Raw genomic sequence first — 19,025 nt, forward strand, 5'->3', positions numbered from 1 at the left:
ACCAAGAGAGTGAAAAAGCAACCAATAGAATGGGAGAAAATACTTGCAAATCATATATCTAATAAGGGATTAATATCCAGAATATATAAAGAACCCCTAAAACTCAACAGCAACACAATGTAACTTAAAAATGGGCAAAGAACTTGAATAGAAATTTCACAAAAGAAGATGAAAAATGGCCAATAAATACATAAAGAACTACTCAGTATCACTAATCATTAGGGAAATGCAAATCAAAACTACAGTGAGATACCACTTCCCATCCATTAGAATGGTTATTATAAAAAACAAAATAGAAAGTAAGTGTTGGCAAGGATGCGGAGAAATTGGAACCCTTGTGCACTGCTGGTTTGAAAGTAAAATGGTGAGTTGCTGTGGAAAACAGTATAGTAGTTCCTCAAAAAAACTAAAAATGGAATTAGCATATGATCCATCAATCCCACTTCTGGATTTATACCCAAAATAATTAAAAGTAGAGACTTGAACAGTTATTTGTTTGCCCATGTTCAAAGTAGCAAGATTCACAATAGCCAAAAGGTGGAAACAACCCACATTCCATGGACAGGTGAGTGGTTAAACAAAATGTAGTATATATATGCAGTAGTCCCCCTTTATCAGCAGTTTCACTTTCCACCTTTTCAGTTACCTGTGGTCAATGGAAGCCTGGGAAGCAGATGGTCCTCTTGAGAAATCGGCAGGCCAGTAGTAGCCTAAAGCTATGTCTCAGTGCCCATGCTATTCGCTTCTCTTCATCTCATCAGGTAGGCATTTTATCATCTCACATCATCACAAGAAGATGGGTAAGTAGAGGGTAATAAGATATTTTGAAAGACCACATTCACATAACTTCTATTACAGTATATTGTTATAATTGTTCTATTATTGTTGTTAATCTTTTACTGTGTCAAATTCATAAATTAAACTTTATCTTAGGTAGGTATGTATAGGAAAAAGCATGGTATATATAGGATTTTGTACTAACCCTGGTTTCAAGGGTCTTGGACGGAACCACCTGGCACCTAAGGGAGGACTCCTATGCAATGGAATATTTTTCAGTATTAAAAAGAAATGAAATTCTAATACATGCTATAACATGGAAGAACTTAAAAACATTATGCTAAGTGAAATAAGCCAGACACAAACGACAAATACTATATGATTACACTTGTATGAGATACATAAGAGGCAGGACCCATTTTTCCAGCGCCAGCCTGGGCATGGGGGCACTTGCTCTGAGCGCACCAGCCTCCGGGTTCAGAGAAGGGAACTGGGCGAGCAGGGGCCGGTACGCGCCAACCTTTCGCGCCTGGAACTAGAGCCTCAGGCCACCTGTGGGGTGCAAACCACTGTCCCTCCCTGCTGGGTGCCAGCCCTCCGGCCTCCTGCTGCCACCGGGAGCGGCTGGGCGGGGCGGAGCGGGCGCGGGCAGAGCGCGGCGCGGGGCTGGCAGCGAAGGTCCCCGGCGGGATAGGCGTCGCTGCGGCTGCCGAAGACCCCCCTCCCTCCCGCCACCCCAGCCGGTAGTCCCCGCAGACCTACCTTCGCGGCGCGCGGCGGCTCCGCTGCTTCCCTCCAAAGGAGGTCCGGCTCCCCGCTCTCCGGACCCGCCTGGCGACCTCGCCTCCGGCGGGGCGGGCGGCTGCGGCGCCCGGGGCATGGCTTCGGCGGGCAGCGGCATGGAGGAGGTGCGCGTGTCGGTGCTGACCCCGCTGAAGCTGGTCGGGCTGGTGTGCATCTTCCTGGCGCTGTGTCTGGACCTGGGGGCCGTGCTGAGCCCGGCCTGGGTCACGGCCGACCACCAGTACTACCTGTCCCTGTGGGAGTCCTGCCGGAAACCCGCCAGCTTGGACAGCTGGCACTGCGATTCCACGCTCAGCAGCGGTGAGAGCCCGGCGCGCCGCGACCCCCGCCCCCCACCCCGGACTGCCCGGTGCCCCGCTGCCCGGACGGCCACCGCCTCTCTCCCCACCTTCTGTGTCCCCTACCCTCGTCCGCCCCGCTCCATCCTGGCCCTTCGCGGACCCTTGGGCTACAGCCGCCTCCCTGATAGCCAGCCCTCGTCTCTCCCCGGTCCTGGTCGCCAGACCCAATGCGACGTCCCGCGCCCTCTCCGTCCTCCCGTGGCCATTCCTCGGGCTCTGGAGTAACACGTATGCTGTTTGGGGTAATTGATATCCTTTGAGGCGAGAACCGTGGGGCTGTGTTAAAAATGCAACGCCTTCCCCACTCACGTTAAAAAAGAGACAGACAAAACCGCCCCAACTCCACCAAGACGCCCTGGGTTCTCTGCTCGGTCTTCCCCACTCTCTTCTCCCTCCTCTCTCAAGGAGGAATTTGCCTGAGTTTACCTCTTGGTGCCCACGTTTCTGCCTGCTCTACTCCACTTTGTCTCGGTTTTCCCCGGGGAGTTTCGGTTTGGGTTTTATTTCCTTAAATTTCTGAGGGATCTGGAGAGTTGGAACAGAGACAGGCGTAATTTCCTTTACTTTTTTGGTGACACGTCGTTGGTTGTGAGTTGCCCTTCTTTCTCTCCCTCTCCAAATATCTTCTCTCTCCTCCAGATTTTTCTTTCTCTTCAAGAACTACTTACAAAAGCCTGGAACTTTTTAATTTATTCAGCCAACGCTAAAAGCTGCAAACAGATCTCTACTGTGAGAGCTCCTAAGACAGAATTGATTCTTGAATTAAGTCTTGGAGTGGAAACAAAAGTGCTATAAAGGACTAGAATGATTGTTGAGTGCAAATGAGGATATTAAATAATATTGCATCAATGTTAATTTTCCTGACTTGATCAATAGTGGTTAAGTAATTTTTTTTTTTTAAGATTTTATTTATTTATCAGAGAGAGAGAGAGACAGAGGCAGGCAGAGGGAGAAGCAAGGCTCCTTGCTGAGCAAGGAGCCCGATGTGGGACTCGATCCCAGGACCCTGGGATCATGACCTGAGCCGAAGGCAGAGGCTCAACGACTGAGCCACCCAGGCGTACCTTTTTTTTTTTTTTTTTTTTTTTTTTAGGAAATACAGAGTGACGTTTTCAGGAGTAGACAGGCACGATATATGCAGCTTCCTAGAAAAAATGTGGGGAAGGGAGAGAAAACATAAAGCAAATGTGGCAAAATGTAATTGGCAAATATGAGTAAACAGCATTTTTGTATTCTTAAACCTTCTTGTAAACATTTTAAATTATTTACATTTTTTTAAAGATTTTATTTATTGGGCGCCTGGGTGGCTCAGTTGGTTAAGCGACTGCCTTCGGCTCAGGTCATGATCCTGGAGTCCCGGGATCGAGTCCCTCATCGGGCTCCCTGCTCGGCAGGGAGTCTGCTTCTCCCTCTGACCCTCCTCCCTCTCATGCTCTCTGTCTCTCATTCTCTCTCTCTCAAATAAAAATAAAAAAAAAAAAAATCTAAAAAAAAAAAAAAAAGATTTTATTTATTTATTTGACAGAGAGAGACACAGTGAGAGAGGGAACACAAGCAGGGGGAATGGGAGAGGGAGAAGCAGGCTTCCCGCTGAGCAGGGAGCCTGATGTGGGGCTCGATCCCATGCCCTGGGACCATGACCTGAGCCGAAGGCAGACGCTTAACGACTGAGCCACCCAGGCGCCCCAAAATTATTTACATTTTTAAGTTCAAAGTAATATTGTTCACTGTGTGAAAGTATACTTTCATACAATGCATTTTGAACAAGTACTTGCCTTTCCTTTAAAGGAAATTAGGAGGAAAAGTCACTAGTTTTGTGAAAACTATAAAATATCTAAAACTTATATTCATTGAGAAAACACAATATGAAGGGGCGCCTGGGTGGCTCAGTCGTTGAGCCTCTGCCTTCGGCTCAGCTCATGATCCCAGCGCATGGGATCGAGCCCCGCATTGGCTCCCTGCTCGGCGGGAAGCCTGCTTCTCCCTCTCCCACAGCCCCCGGCTTGTGTTCCCTCTCTCGCTGTCTCTCTCTCTCTCTGTCAAATAAATAAAATCTTTAAAAAAAAAAAAACCACAATATGAAGAACCAGATTTTGTGTATGTTTTAAAAACATGAGCCATATTGTACTTTAAACATTTCATGATATTTGGTATAGATAGTAAAGATTCTAAATAACATTTAGGTCACACTTAAAAATGGCACTTTTTTCTCTTTAGCATACAAAATAGCTTAGGATTGGTCTAGGAATATGGCCACTTTAAGACAAAGCCAGTTGTGTTAAAACACACACATTGACCTGTACACTCAAACAAAATCACGTGAAGCAATACAAGAGTGACATACAAGATGTATTTGATTGTCTTATAGAACATCTGACATCACTTGTTTAGCACCTAGTGTTATTTTCATGGTCGGTGCACAGAAATGGATCTTTCTATAATGGCTACCCCTGGTAATGTCATCTCCAACTGCAGAGCAGTTCCACAGAATTTATACCACCGCCTTTTGCTTTCCCAACCCTGCTCTCCTTGAATGGCTTGCCATCTAGAGTAAAGAGAGGTTAAGGAGTATTCTTAGAGTGTGGAGTAGAGTTCAAATATGGATATGTCTTTTCTTTTGTACAAGAAGTAAACGATTTTAAAACAGTGTCAATATCTATTAGGTTCCTCCACACTTTCTCACTGATGAGGCAGAGTAAGGTGATGGTATTTATAACTTTCCCCATCAGAGCCTCCTGTGAAACAAGTGCTTTCCCCTTGCTAGGATGATCAATCTCGGCTCAGCAGAGTCCTGTGGGAACAGGGCCCTCATAGACGGGGAAGTGAACCTGGCTCTCCTATCCACAGAGTATTCTTAGTTAGATGCCACTTCCAGAGTTCTTCACAAACGTAATTTGTGATCCATTTGTAACTGATAACAATGCACACAATTTGGGAATGCAGATTGCAAACATACATCCAAAAGGTAGGCAAAGCTATGAACGTTTCTTAAAAATTGCCAATGTACTTAGAGTTTTCTCAGTATTTTCAAAAGCTTCTCTTGCTTCTTTAGATGTGCAGATTTTTTCTTTGCATTCACAACCAGTGTTGCCCCGTCTTATTTCTTCAAAAAGTCAATTCGCTCTTTGGTAGCGTTTCAATACTGAATTGGCTTTTTCTCCTGTGAGGAAAACTAGGAAGAGATAAAATCATAAGCATAAAATTATAATTTGAAAAACATGCAGAAGCTTAATACACAAGGTGAAAACTGCTAGGTGCTCTTTAGAAAACATAGCCAACATCCTACACCTCTTCCCCTGAGTCAGCAACAAAGTAACATTTAGCTCCAAACCACCACCTCTGCTGTCTTCTTCCTTGTATGAGCATGTCTTTTCAGTAGCAGTTGCCCTGGGCGGGAACAGAGACATAACTCCTGGTTAGATTCAGACTTTAGCACATTCCTGCCAACCATCGGTGTTTAAATATAGTAATAGTGATCCACTACTTATACTCGTTGGTTTTTTTTTTTTAAGGTTTTATTTATTAGAGAGAGGGAGCGCATGAGCGTGGGGGAAGGGCAGAGGGAGAGGGAGAAGCAGACTTCCCGCTGAGCAGGGAAGCCCAATGTGGGGCTCAATCCCAGGACCCTGGGATCATGACCTGAGTGAAAGGCAGATGCTTAACCAACTGAACCACCCAGGTGCCCCCTTATATTTGGTATTATAAGTGGATGCCTCCAGGCATCCTGCTGTTGGACACCAGCAACCAAATCAAAATCCAGTCTCCAGACTACCAGTCTTTGTCCCCCTGAATAAAAATAAATAAAGCTCCAACTGACCTAGTAATATAAACCCAGGGAACCCTTACTTGTATGAAAAGAAGAGCTGACAAAACACTATCAAGAAATTAAGGTGAATTTAGCCATAATTCATTCCAAGGAATACTAAAAATAATTTTGTTCTGAATGTAGTTAAGTTAAATATACTGTGACACTTTAACACATCTAATCTCGTTCCACTCTCCTGAAAAAGGAAATGATTCTTCATGATATATAGGGATATCACATACAATCACTGCACACCCAAGATATCCTATACAATAAAAAGGCAATAGCTAGGGGTGCCTGGGTGGCTCAGTTAAGCGTCTGACTCTTGGTTTCAGCTCAGATCATGATCTCAGGGTTGTGAGATCAAGCCCACATTGGGCTCTGTGCTCAGCAGTGAGTCTGCTAAGGTTTCTCCCTCTCTCTCTCCCCCTGCCCCTGCTCTCTCTCTCCTCTCTCTCTCCTCTCTCTCTCCTTCTCTCTCTCTCTCTCTAAAACAAATAAATCTTTAAAAAAAAAAAAAAAGGGCAATAGCTACACACGCACACACTTATGGGGAATTCTTTTTATTTTTCCATACAAGTAAATTTAAGCTACAATTCAATTACATATTTCTAAATATTCTTCCTGGGGTGCCTGGGTGGCTCAGTCAGCTAAGCGTCTGCCTTCGGCTCAGGTCCTGATCCCAGGTTCCCTGGATGGAGCCTCGAATCACATGGGTCTCCCTGCTCAGCGGGGAGCCTGCTTCTCTCTCTGCCCCCCCTCCTGCTCTGCTTTCTCACTATGTCTCTCAAATAATTTTTTTAAAAAATAAATAAAAATAATAAAAATTCTTTCTACTTTGGAGGCATATATATAATACCACCAGAATTTAGTCCCTCTTAGTGTAATGAGCTTAGAAAATTTCTTAATCTTATATAAGGATTTATATATAAAATTTTTATATATCCTTATATAATCCTTATAACTTCTAAGATTAGAAAAGGCACATTACAAACATTTCAAGACTTTTTTTTTAAGTCTATATTTTCCAAAGAATTTTTAAAAGTATTCTTTTTCCAAAGAACATTTTGAAATAAATGAAAAACAAAAAGTGAGTGCTTTTTTTAAAAAAAAATGACTAGGATAGCAATGAATTTAAATTTTACTTCATTATAGAACTGTGTATTTCATATAATAGAAAGTATAGATTTCTCTTAGTATTTTTTTTAGAGGGGGTGGGGAGGGGCAGAGGGAGAAGAGAAGGGAGAATCTTTTTTTTTTTTTTTAAGATTTTATTTATTTGACAGAGACACAGCAAGAGACAGAACACAAGCACAGGGAGTGGGAGAGGGAGAAGGAGGCTTCCCCCGCCTGGCAGGGAGCCCGATGTGGGGCTCGATCCCAGGACCCTGGGACCATGACCTGAGCCAAAGGCAGACACTTAACGACTGAGCCACGCCCTAGGAGAGAGAATCTTAAGCAGGTTCCATGCCCAGGGCAGAGCCTGATGTAGGGCTCAGTCTCATGACCCTGAGATCATGACCTGAGCCAAAATCAAGAGTCAGATGCTTAACCGTCTGAGCCACCCAGGCGCCTCTCACCTAGTATTTTTTAAGTATCCAAATTAGAATCAACTAGATGGCACTCGAACATGGTAACCAATGGTAGGCCCACAGTGACTGTTTCCATCTTTCCACACTTTATTAGTGTAGCCATCTAGAAAACAGACTTTGAGAATGGCTGAGTAAGGGATCTAGCAAATTCTCTTCCCAAAAAGCAATGATAAACTGGACAAAATTGTCAAAAATAACTATTTTAGTACTATGGAAATTGACAAAAAGCAAACAAATTGAGAATGTGTATTCAAAAAAAAAACCAGGGATTTTGTGGCATTTGTAGCCTGGACTGCTCCTATTCTGCCTCCCTGTCCCCTGCTCTGTGGTATAGTAGTTCTTCTAGGAAACAGCAGGCCATGAGGACCAATGGTCTGGATGATGGAGAGGGTCGATTTGACATACAACATGGAAAAATCTATGCTCAGGGGTAATATTAAAAGCAAGAGCTAACTCCATGGCAAACAGTTGAGGAAGACCAGTATCACAGCTAACCTAGGACTGCAGTATGGGTTGGTGTGAATTACAAATAGGAAAATCAGCCAAAAATTTAACAGAGAGATCTGGCAACAAGACAGCCATCATAGACTTTAATAAGCTACCACATAGCCCAGCTATTTTGGAAGGCTATTTGGAAGGCTTTTTCTCTCCAGAAAGACCAGAGAAGGCCCCAGTTGTCTATGGCTGAATGTGAGGCCTTGCGTACCAAGGAAGTAAAAGCCATGGCAGACTTGTAAACTTCCTGAACTTTGAGTGCATTCCCCATTTTATGTATGCAGATCCATCAGCAAAGGCTGAAAGTCTTACTGGCTCAGGTTATGTTATGGACTGAATGTGTCCCTCCCAAAATTCATATGTTAAGGCCCCAATCCCCAATGTGACTGTATTTGGAGATAAGACCTTTATGGAGGTAATTAAGGTTAAATGAAATCATAAGTGTGAAGCCCAATTATATAGGATTAGTGCTCTTATTAGAAGAGACACCTCTCTACCACATGAGGACACAGCAAGAAGTCTGTCATCTACAAGCCAAGAGAAGAGACCTCAATGAAACTTACCTTGCCAATATCTTGATCTTGGACTTCCCAGTCTTCAGAACTGTGAGCACTCCAGAATGGTGGCTTTGTTTAAGCCATCAGTTGATGGTACTTTGTTATCACAGCCCAACCTAACTAAGACAGGGTGTTTAAGCACAAAATCTGACCATTCAAATGCTGAGCACTATGCTGTGGTGACACACAGATGACCTGTAGGTAGCCAGGTTTAAAAATAAAAATAAGAATAAAAAAAATGAGCAGAGACATCAGCAGCCACACACTTCAAGGGAGACTCTACAGAAGAAATCCAGACAGAATCTGAAGATGCTGTAGTATAGTATCTAAAATGTCCACTTTTCAAAAACAATTGTAAGATGTGCAAAGAGATAAGAAATTTTGACTAATACATAAGCAATAAGTAGAAACTTTTTGAAGGAGCTTAAATAGTAGACTCAGATGGCACAGATGTGAAAGGAGCTCTTATAAATATATTCAGAAATAAAGGAAACAGTATTCAAAGATTAAAAGGAAAGTTTGAATACAATGATTTGTCAAAGAAGAAAAATATAGAAAATATAAAAAAGAATAAATTTGAAGTTTTGAACTACAAAAGTACAATAATTGAAATGAAAAGATTCCCCAGCAAGTCTTTACAGCAGAGGCAAGCTGGCAAAGAAAAAATCCATGAAATTGAAAGTAAATCATTAGAGATTATATAATCTTAATCATAAAGGAAAAATAGAATGAAAAATGAACCAAGACTCAGAGACCAGTAGAACACCACCAAGCTCACCAACATATGCATAATTGGAGTCCCAAAATGAGAGGAAAAAGAATAAAGGGGCAGAAAAAGTATTTGAAGAAATAATGTATATAAATTTTCCAATTTTCTTAAAGGATTTTATTTGTTTGAGACAGAGAGAGAGAGAGAGAGCACGAGTGGGGCTCAGAGACAGAGGGAGAGGGAGAAGCAGACTCCCCACTGAGCAGGGAGCCTGATGCAGGGCTCCATCCCAGGACCCCGGGATCATGACCTTAACAGAAGGCAGATGCTTAACTGACTGAACCACCTAGGCACCCCATAAGTTTCCCAAATTTAAGGATAAATACCTATAATTCAAACTGATCAACCAAATCCAATTAGGAAAAACATAGAAATCTACCCCTAGATACATCATTGTTAAATTTCTGGAAGACAGAGACAATGAGAAAATCTTGAAAACAGCAAGAAAATATTCAACACATAGAAAGGAACCACAGTAAGAACTTAAGCTGACTCCTCATCAAAAATAATGGAAGCCAGTGGCACCTGGGTGGCTCAGTTGGTTGTCTGCTTTCTGCTCAGGACATGATCCTGGGGTCCTGGGATGGAGCCTCAAGTTGGGCTGTCTGCTCAGCAGGGAGTTTACTTCTCCCTCTCCCTTTGCCTCTCCCCCACTCATGCTCTGTCTCTTGTGCTCTCTCTCTCTCAAATAAATAGAAAATCTTTAGAAATAAATAAATAATGGAGGCCAGAAGGCAGTGGGATATTCAAATTGCTGCAAGAAAAAAAGTCAACCAAGAACACTAATATATTAAGCAAAATTATCATTTAAAAATGAAGGCAAAATAAAGATGTTCCTAGATAAATGAAGGCTGATAAAAATCATTGCTAACAGCCTTGTCTTATAAAAAAATCTAAAACAGTTCTTATATCTGAAAGGAAATAACACCAGGCAGTTACTAGAATACACACAAAGCAATTGTTTTTAAAGAGAATTACCTAAAGCAATAATTAAAATAAACCATGTATTGTTGGATTTATAACATACAGATGTATATTGCAATAATAGCACAATGGAGGATACAAAGAATGGAGCTATACTGGAACAAAGTTTCTGTGTTTTACTGGAATGTATTTGTATTTTCTTTATTTTTTTATTTCCTTAAGTAGTCTCTAGGCCCAATGTGGGGCTTGAGTTCATGACCCCAAGATTAAGAGTCACATGCTCTACCCATTGAGCCAGCCAGGTGCTCCTGGAATGTATTAGTATTAAGGTGAAGTAGATTGTGATAAAATACATATTGTGATTCCTAGAGAAATCACTAAAAAATAACTTTAAAACATAAGAAAGAAAACCAACAGATGAATTAAAATGGTATAATGGAGAATATCTATTTCATACAAATGAAGGGAGTAGAGGAAGAAGAGGGAAACACAAGAGACAGGAGATACATAGGAAACATATAGCAATATGGCAGATATAAATCAACCATATCAATAATAACATTAAAAGTAAATAGATTAAACAATCAAAAGACAGATGTTGGGGCGCCTGGGTGGCTCAGTCATTGGGTGTCTGCTTTCAGCTCAGGTTATGATCCCAGGGTCCTGGGATCAAGCCCTGTGTCGGGCTGCCTGCTCCACAGGAAGCCTGCTTCTCCCTCTCCCACTCCCCCTGCTTGTGTTCCCTCTCTCGCTGTGTCTCTCTCTGTCAAATAAATAAATAAAATCTTAAAAAAAAAAAAAGACAGATACTGTCACAATGAATAAAAAGAATATCCAACTATATACTGTCTACAAGAGATACACATTATATTAAAAGACATGAATAGTTTAAAAGTAAAAAGAGAGAAGTTACATTATGCAAACAGTGACCAAAGGAGAGTGGGAGTGGCTATACTAATTTCAGAAAAAAATGTACATGAAGACAAAAACTCTTACTAGAGGCAAAGAGGGACATTTTATTTTTATTTTTTTCAAGATTTTATTTATTTATTTGACAGAGAGATAGAGAGAGCCAGAGAGCACAAGCAGGGGGGAATGGCAGAAGGAGAGGGAGAAGCAGGCTCCCCACCAAGCAGGGAGCCCCATGCAGGGCTCAATCCCAGGCCCCCAAGATCATGACCTGAGCCAAAGGCAGATGCTTAACTGACTGAGCTACCAAGGCGCCCCAAAGAGGGACATTTTATAGTGATAAAAAGTTCAAATCATCAGGAAGAGATAACATTATAAATGTACATGTATATAACCAGAAAGCCTCAAATACATGAAACAAAACCGACAGAATTAAAGGATGAAATAATAGTTGGAGATGACAATTCCCACTTTTGATAATGGATAGCAAAGCAACAAAGAAGTAGAAGATTTGACTAAAACTATCAACCATGTGGGCCTAACAAAAATCTATAGAGCATTCCACCCAACAACAGCTGAATACTTCTTCCCAAGCACTCATGACATATTCTTCAGGATACAGTATATTCTAAGATGAGCCTCAATAAATTTAAAAGGATTGAAGTCATACAAAGAATGTTTTTTGACCAAAATGGAACAAAATTAGAAATCAGTAACAGAAGACAACTTGGGAAATTCACAAATATGTAGAAATTAAACAACATACTTCTAAATGGCCAGTGGATCAAAGAAGAGATCACATGGGAAATTAGAAAATACTTTGAGATGAATGCGAAAGAAACACAGCATACCAAGAATTATGGGATGCACCAAATGCAGTGATGAGAGAAAAATGTGTAGCTGCAAATGGTATATATTAAAAAAATATCTCATATAACTTAACATTCTAAATTTAAAAAAGAGAAAGTTCAGAGCAAAATAAACCCATAGCAGGCAGAAGTAAGGGGATGTTAAAGATTAGAGCAGAAGTAAAAGCAATGTAGGACAGAAAAACAATAGAGAAAAAAAAAAAACCAAGTGGGGTTCTTTTAAAAATCAACAAAATTGGAGGCACCTGGGTTTCTCAGTCAGTTAAGGGGCTGCCTTTGGCTCAGGTCATGATCCCAGGGTCCTGCTCAGCATGGAGCCTGCTTCTGCCCCTCCCCCTGCTCATTCTTTCTCTCTCTCTCTCAAATAAATAAATGAATTCTTTTAAAAAAATAATAAAAATAAAAATCAACAAAATTGACAATGTGTAGCTAGATTGACCAAGAAAAAAAGGGAAAAGACAGATTATTAAAATCAGGAATGTAAGAAGGACATCACTGCCTCGTTTATAGAAGCAAACAGGGAATACTGTGAACCAGAACTAGATATGCCACCTAGATGAAATGTACAACTTCCTAGGAAGACAAACTTCAGAAACTGACTCAAAAAGACTTAAGAAGAACTAGAAGATATGAATAGACCTATATAAGAAGCAAAGTGATTAAATTAGTAATTTAAAAACGTTTCGCAGTCAAAAGCCCAGGCTTTTGATTTCACTGGTGAACTCCATCAGATATTTAAAGAATTAATACCTATTCTTCACAAACTCTTCTGAAAAATATAAGAGGGAATATCTCCACATTCATTGAGGCCAATGTTATCATGAGAGCAGAAGCACACAGAGGTATCACAAGAAAACTACAGACCAATATCCTTTATGCAAAAATCTGGATTTGGCTGTGGGCCATAGTTTGACAATCCATGCTATAAAACAAACCAGTTTGTGATAAAACAGCAAAATGGGTAAAAGTGTGTATGTGTGGGATCAGTAATTCTTTTTTTTTAAAGATTTTATTTATTTATTTGACAGAGAGAGACACAGCGAGAGAAGGAACACAAGCAGGGGGAGTGGGTGAGGGAGAAGCAGGCTTCCCGCGGAGCAGGGAGCCCGATGCGGGGCTCGATCCCAGGACCCTGGGATCATGACCTGAGCCAAAGGCAGCCACTTAACGACTGAGCCAGCCAGGCGGCCCATGATCGGTAATTATTGATTCAATAACTCTTATTGAAGTTAGAGTAAATTTTTTGTGTCATTGGTCCAGTACTTGCATGATTATATGACTTAGTGAGTTGTGTAGATTGAGGCATTATTATTTTCCAGCTCCCCAGGTGATTCCACAGGGCAGGTGTGTTTGAGTACCAGGATGTTAATTAAACCAGTGCTTTTCACACTTCAGTGTGCATATTCATCACCTAGGATCTTGTTAAAAATGTGGATTCTGATTCAGTAGTTCTAGAATGGGGTTTCAAATTTTGCATTTGTATCACATGCTCAAATGAGGCTGACACGTCTGGTTCATAGACCACATTTTGAGTAGCAAGGCACTCATACTGGTTTTCGTAGCCTGGGATGTCTAGATCCTGCCCCAAGAGATTCTAGTGTACATGTTCTGAGATGTGGCCTGTGCCTCAAGATTTTTAAAAGCTCCATAGGTGACTCTAATGGCAGAAAAGCTTAAGAACCTCTGCTAAAGTTCATGGTGTTTTTATAAATTTTAATGTTTATATTATCAGTAGCTCTAATATGGTTCTTTTTTCTATTTCTCACCCCATTCTACACCTCTTCATGTCAAAACATCCATATATATGGTGAGAATCAGAGTGAGGTCTTTATCCTTTTGCTCTTACCCATCTCTGAGGAGTGAAAAGTAGTTCAAGATGGAAAGAGAAGTATCAGGCAAACTGGATTTGGGAAGAATAAGCAAAACATGTTCTAGGAGGCCATTTAAAAGGAAAGCTGGTTTAGACAAAATAGGAGGATTACCACAGAAAGTGGTCACAGTAAAACTCACTTCTCGCCCTGAGCTTGGGGCAGCCTAAACACAGTTCTTCCTTGCTGAGTCCTGGTCGTGCCCGAAGTCCAAAGAAGCCACAGAAGATTGTTTTCTTCCCTTCTCAGTATGCAAGGTGACATAGTTAGCTAAATTAAATAATGTATCCAAATTCACCCAAGATGAGTGGCTAAACTGGGATGTGAACCCAGGCAATCTGAGGTTAAGAAACCATTACAGCAAAATGCCTCTCCAAAACAGGAAAGTAAGAAAGATCCTCAGTGAACTGATAGTTTTAAACACACAAATAGATGCTTGCCCTGTGCTTCCTCATATCTATGGGACGGGTACATATTAAAATATATAAATAAATATGTAAAATCTGAGACAAACCCAGAGAGAGGAGAAGTCCTCAAAGTAGGCAGAGAAAGAAATAGTGAAAAGACCAAGTTTGACTAGGAAGAATAAAGGGTAATAACATTTTCTGGAAACTAAACTTAAAGGGCCATAATCCTCATTTTTAAAAAGTATTAAAGCACAGTCATGGGAAAATGTGAAAGCAGATTACTGCTTAGCTAAAGTTCATATTTTACTAAATACTTCAAAGCAATCTGTTAGCTTTAAAGAGATCAAGCTACCCATGTGTCTTTGAATATAGGATACAAAATCCATAAATTTTAAATTTTGATCTTTGTAAAGTATACATGGTGCAGAAGAAACAAAATGTTTTGAGTATTTTTTCCCAGATATGAACAGCCTTAAAGACTTACATGGGTACAGATTTCATCCGGTCAGAGAGTGGACTGAGAGAGGGGATGAGTTTTTAAAGGGAAGCAGAAAAAAAAAAAAAAAAAAACCATAGAGAAGCATCTATCATTTCCTTGGGAAATCTTTTTACTAAGAAATAATTTCTTTCTACCCATAGCCATGAAGACAAGGTAATAGGCTAACTCCTCTCTGCATCTTGAAAGGAGCAACCTGAAACCACACTTATATCAGGAACAGGCTGATTTGGGGACACTGGGCATGGGCACACATGGTCACAGTCTGGAATGAGGTAATGGTCAAGGTGGGGCCAGTAGCCCTCTGGAAGTTGTAACACCTCAACCCATCCTTTAACGGTAGCTGCCCAGGGCATGGGGCTGACTGTGCCACACTCTCTACACTCTCTGGTGAGCTTATCCAGTCCCATGACCTCAACACCATCTGTGACTGATGTCTCTCATATGTTTATGTCTAAACCTGACATCCCACCTGAGCTCCAGATTCATTTTTCTGACTACCTGCATGACAGTTCCACTTGCATATCTAATAGGCATCTCAGATTTTACATGACATGCCTTCCCTACCCCTCCTATCCCCCTGCAAACATCCTCAAATTAATAACTAAGCATTACCATCAACTCAGGTGTTCAAGTACAAACACCTAAATTATTTTCCTCATTTCTCATTCTTCGCCTGTGGTCCATGAGCAAATCTTGTTGATTCATCCAAATCCAACTAGAATTTTGTTGTCACCTTTTCTTTAGCTTTCACTCCAGTTCAGCCACCAGAGTCTCTCATTGGATCTGCTACAGTATCTCCTGACTGGCCTCCCAGCTTCAACTCTTGCCCACCCGCTACATTTGACAAAGCAGTCAGACTCAGTGGCTTAACATTCAGGGGCATTTATTCTACTTCATATTCAGTATCACAAATTTGAGCTTCAACCTTGACCTTGTATTTTTCAGCCGTTTTAATAACGTAGTTTGGGGTTTTGGATACTCCTGCTACGTTAATGGAAGAAAGGGTACAATTGAAGGAGAAAATTGTATTTGGATATTTTGTAAGGGCAATATGCATGTCTAGCAGGGTGACCAACCCTGTCTATGGGAAGCCAGCCTAAGGCTCAGTTACACTGTTACTGTTGCCCAGGGCAAGCTTGTCAAAGAAATACTCTGCCATTCCTGCTTCTAAGACCCCCATGTTGCTACCCAGAAGCAACAATTGTTAATATTTGCATATTTTAGTAAGCTAAAAGTTTTCAAGTGAAGTTGAAGACTCCCTTTAATACCAGCCTAATCCCATTCTTCACTTTTTCCATAGGGACAACCACTGTTGTGAATTCTAGACCATGTTCTTTTATACTTTTACCATACATATTCACCCACTGACACCCGGGGCCCCAGACCACCCACCTCACCTCACCCGACCACCTCCCTGCCCCCACATCGTTTACAAAGGGAAGATTGATTTGTGTTTTCCAGGGTCCCATGGAATACCTTCTCCCTCCATCTCCCGAGATCCTGAGCTGCATGTGGATGGGGTTGGGTGGATAGAGAGACTCCTGGATACCTGTTTTAAAACCTAAAAGGTGAAAGATTGGCACGCGAATCAACCAGAGACCTTTCTTTAAGAACCAAGTAACTTTATTGAAACCAAACAACTTTATTTATTTATGGCAAAACTGGAAGAAAAAAACTGGAACGTTTTGCAAAGGCAATACTGCAATATGCATGCTCGGCATGGTGATCAGGGAAAGTCACCATGCACCCTGGGCTATAGGGAAAACAGTCCCAACTCAGTTCTTTTTGTCGCTGTCGCCCAGGGTGAGCTTGTCAAAGAGGTACTCCGCCATGCCGTCTTCGGGAGCCCGCATCTTGCGCAGGTTGGTGACATAGCCCCCCAGCTCTTTGATGGACTTGACTTGCTCGTGCAGGTAGTGGCTCTCCAGGAAGTCGCACAGGTGGGCGTCGTTCTTGTCGGTGGCCAGCTGGTGCAGGTCGAGCAGGCACTGGTTGACGCTCTTCTCCAGGTGCAGGGCGCACTCCATGGCCTTCAGGCCGCTCTCCCAGTCGTCGCGGTCTGGCTTCTTGATGTCGCGGAGGCGGATGCGGCCGCCGCGCTGGTTCTGCAGCTGCATCAGCTTCTCGGCATGCTCGGTCTCCTCGCGGGACTGGCGCAGGAAGAACCGGGCGAAGTGCTTCAAGGCCACGTCGTCGCGGTCGAAGTAGAAGGCCATGGACAGGTACACGTAGGAGGCGTAGAGCTCCAGGTTGATCTGGCTGTTGATGGCGGCCTCGCAGTCGGGGTGGTAGTTCTGGCGCACTTGTGAGAGCGGCGCGGTGGCCATGGCTGGCGGCCCGGGCACCAAGATAACGGTGAAGGCAGCGCGTAATCGAGGGCTGCGCAGCGGGCAGCGGCGGGGCCGAAGGCGGTGGCGGCCTCGGAGATTTCCCAGTGTGAATGAAGAGAGAGGCCGGAGGCAGACAGGCTCCGTGCCAGGTGGCAACAGCTCTGAGATGGGGCCAGTAGTTGGAAACCGTTACCCAGAAGTGGTGGGGGAGGGGGAGGGAGGATCCGTTTTGTGGGGGAGGGGGAGAAGGAAGTGAAGGATGAAAGAAGGGGGTGGGCCACAAGCACTGGGTTCAGGTTCTGTCAGAGCCTGCGTAAGAGAGGGAAACTGCTGAGTGCCTGGCTTCTAATGCGTTTTTAATTTTGCATTAATTTTTCTAGTTTGCAAGAAGTTTATCTTATTCTTAATTGTTCTATAGCAGCATTTTCTTATTTTTTTTTTTTAAAGATTTTATTTATTTATTTGAGAGAGAGAGAATGAGAGACAGAGAGCATGAGAGGGAGGAGGGTCAGAGGGAGAAGCAGACTCCCTGCCGAGCAGGGAGCCCGATGCGGGACTCGATCCCGGGACTCCAGGATCATGACCTGAGCCGAAGGCAGTCGCTTAACCAACTGAGCCACCCAGGCGCCCCTGCATTTTCTTATTTTATAAACTAATTTTCTTCCCTTAAAATTTTGAGACTATGGGGGCGCCTGGGTGGCTCAGTTGTTAGACATCTGCCTTCGGCTCAGGTCATGATCCCAGGGTCCTGGGATCGAGCCCTGCATCGGGCTCCTTGCTCAGCCAGGAGCCTGCTTCTCCCTCTCCCACTCCCCCTGCTTGTGTTCCCTCTCTAGCTGTCTCTCTCTCTGTCAAATAAATAAAAAATCTTAAAAAAAAATTTTTTTTTGAGAATATGAATTTAAATTTTTTGGTGAAGTTCTCTTCTGTTTCCTGTATTATATCTGTTTTTCCCCCCACAAATATTTCATTTGCTCATGATTTTCACTTTTAATTTTGTCACATATCTGCCAAACCTTTGTTTGCTTATATTTAGGAATAAATGGCTTGTTTAATTAGCCTAGGTAATTAGCAAAGATCTGATCTGTAGTTATGATGTTCATTTCACCAATATGCTTCTCAGAATGAAAGGGCAGGGTGTGTCACTTATTCAATGGTTTTCTCCTTTGTGGGTATAAAGCATGGAGCTTGGATAGAGACCCTCCCTGTTACCAAAATAAATATATTTTTGACATTGGAAGAGTAATGTTTTTTCCTTCTGGGTAGATATGTCCTGGTGTTTCTCTCCTGTGAAGATCTGTAGTTGTCTTAAGCTCATTCACTGTCTTTGGAGTGTAGTTTTGGGATATTAAAGGTGTCAGATGATACAGGTGCTTACTTCTCACTTTAAGTGAGAGTGGGGGAGAGTCAGAGCAGGACAGGAAAATTAGGGCTGCTGTTCATAGAATAACTCTTTCATCTCACAGCTGACCCTGGAGCCTCTGCACTGCTGCAATTTCATTTACTCTGGCATTAGAGTTTCTCTGAATATGACCAGGTTTTCTACTGCAGGTGTTGCAACTTCTCTGAATTAGCCAATCTAATAGCCTCTTCTCCTATTTTTCTAGAATTCCTCACAATTTTTGGTCTCCTAATGGCACCCTTTCTAGTGTGTGTGTGTAGATAATTTTTGTGTTTAGTTCACCACCATGATTCAATTATCTTCTTCAAAAACCATTTAAAAATGAAACTCTACTTTCTGAATAAGCAGTGTTTCTACACAGTTCAAAAACCACAGAGTTTCCTCTGCAGGCAACCATTGGTATTATTTGTGATAATCAGTAGGAGAAAAAGAATGAAAAAGAAGAAATCATACTTATGTTAAGAAAAATCATAGAGTCAGAGTTAAGAAAGTTTAGAAACATATTCCATAGCACATTTTTTAAGTGTACATGGACCATTTACTAAGACAGACCATATTCTAGTCCACAACACAGATCTCAATAAATATAAAATTACTCATATCATGAATAATATGTTCTCTGATCACAACAAAACTGGATTAGAACTTATTAACCTAAAGATATCTGAAAAACATTT

At 42.0% G+C, this 19,025-nt stretch overlaps 1 protein-coding gene across 1 annotated transcript; it reads right to left on the reverse strand.

The window, feature by feature from the left end:
- Positions 1-16,391: 16,391 nt before the first annotated feature.
- Positions 16,392-16,958, reverse strand: LOC116646109 (ferritin heavy chain-like). Its single transcript, XM_032426682.1, has one exon. It carries the CDS (start codon positions 16,941-16,943, stop codon positions 16,392-16,394), a length of 552 nt encoding a protein of 183 aa, XP_032282573.1. The 5' UTR covers positions 16,944-16,958.
- Positions 16,959-19,025: the final 2,067 nt, after the last annotated feature.

This window comes from Phoca vitulina, unplaced genomic scaffold, assembly GCF_004348235.1.
Source record: "Phoca vitulina isolate PV1807 unplaced genomic scaffold, GSC_HSeal_1.0 scaffold35, whole genome shotgun sequence".
NCBI classification, from domain to species: domain Eukaryota; kingdom Metazoa; phylum Chordata; class Mammalia; order Carnivora; family Phocidae; genus Phoca; species Phoca vitulina.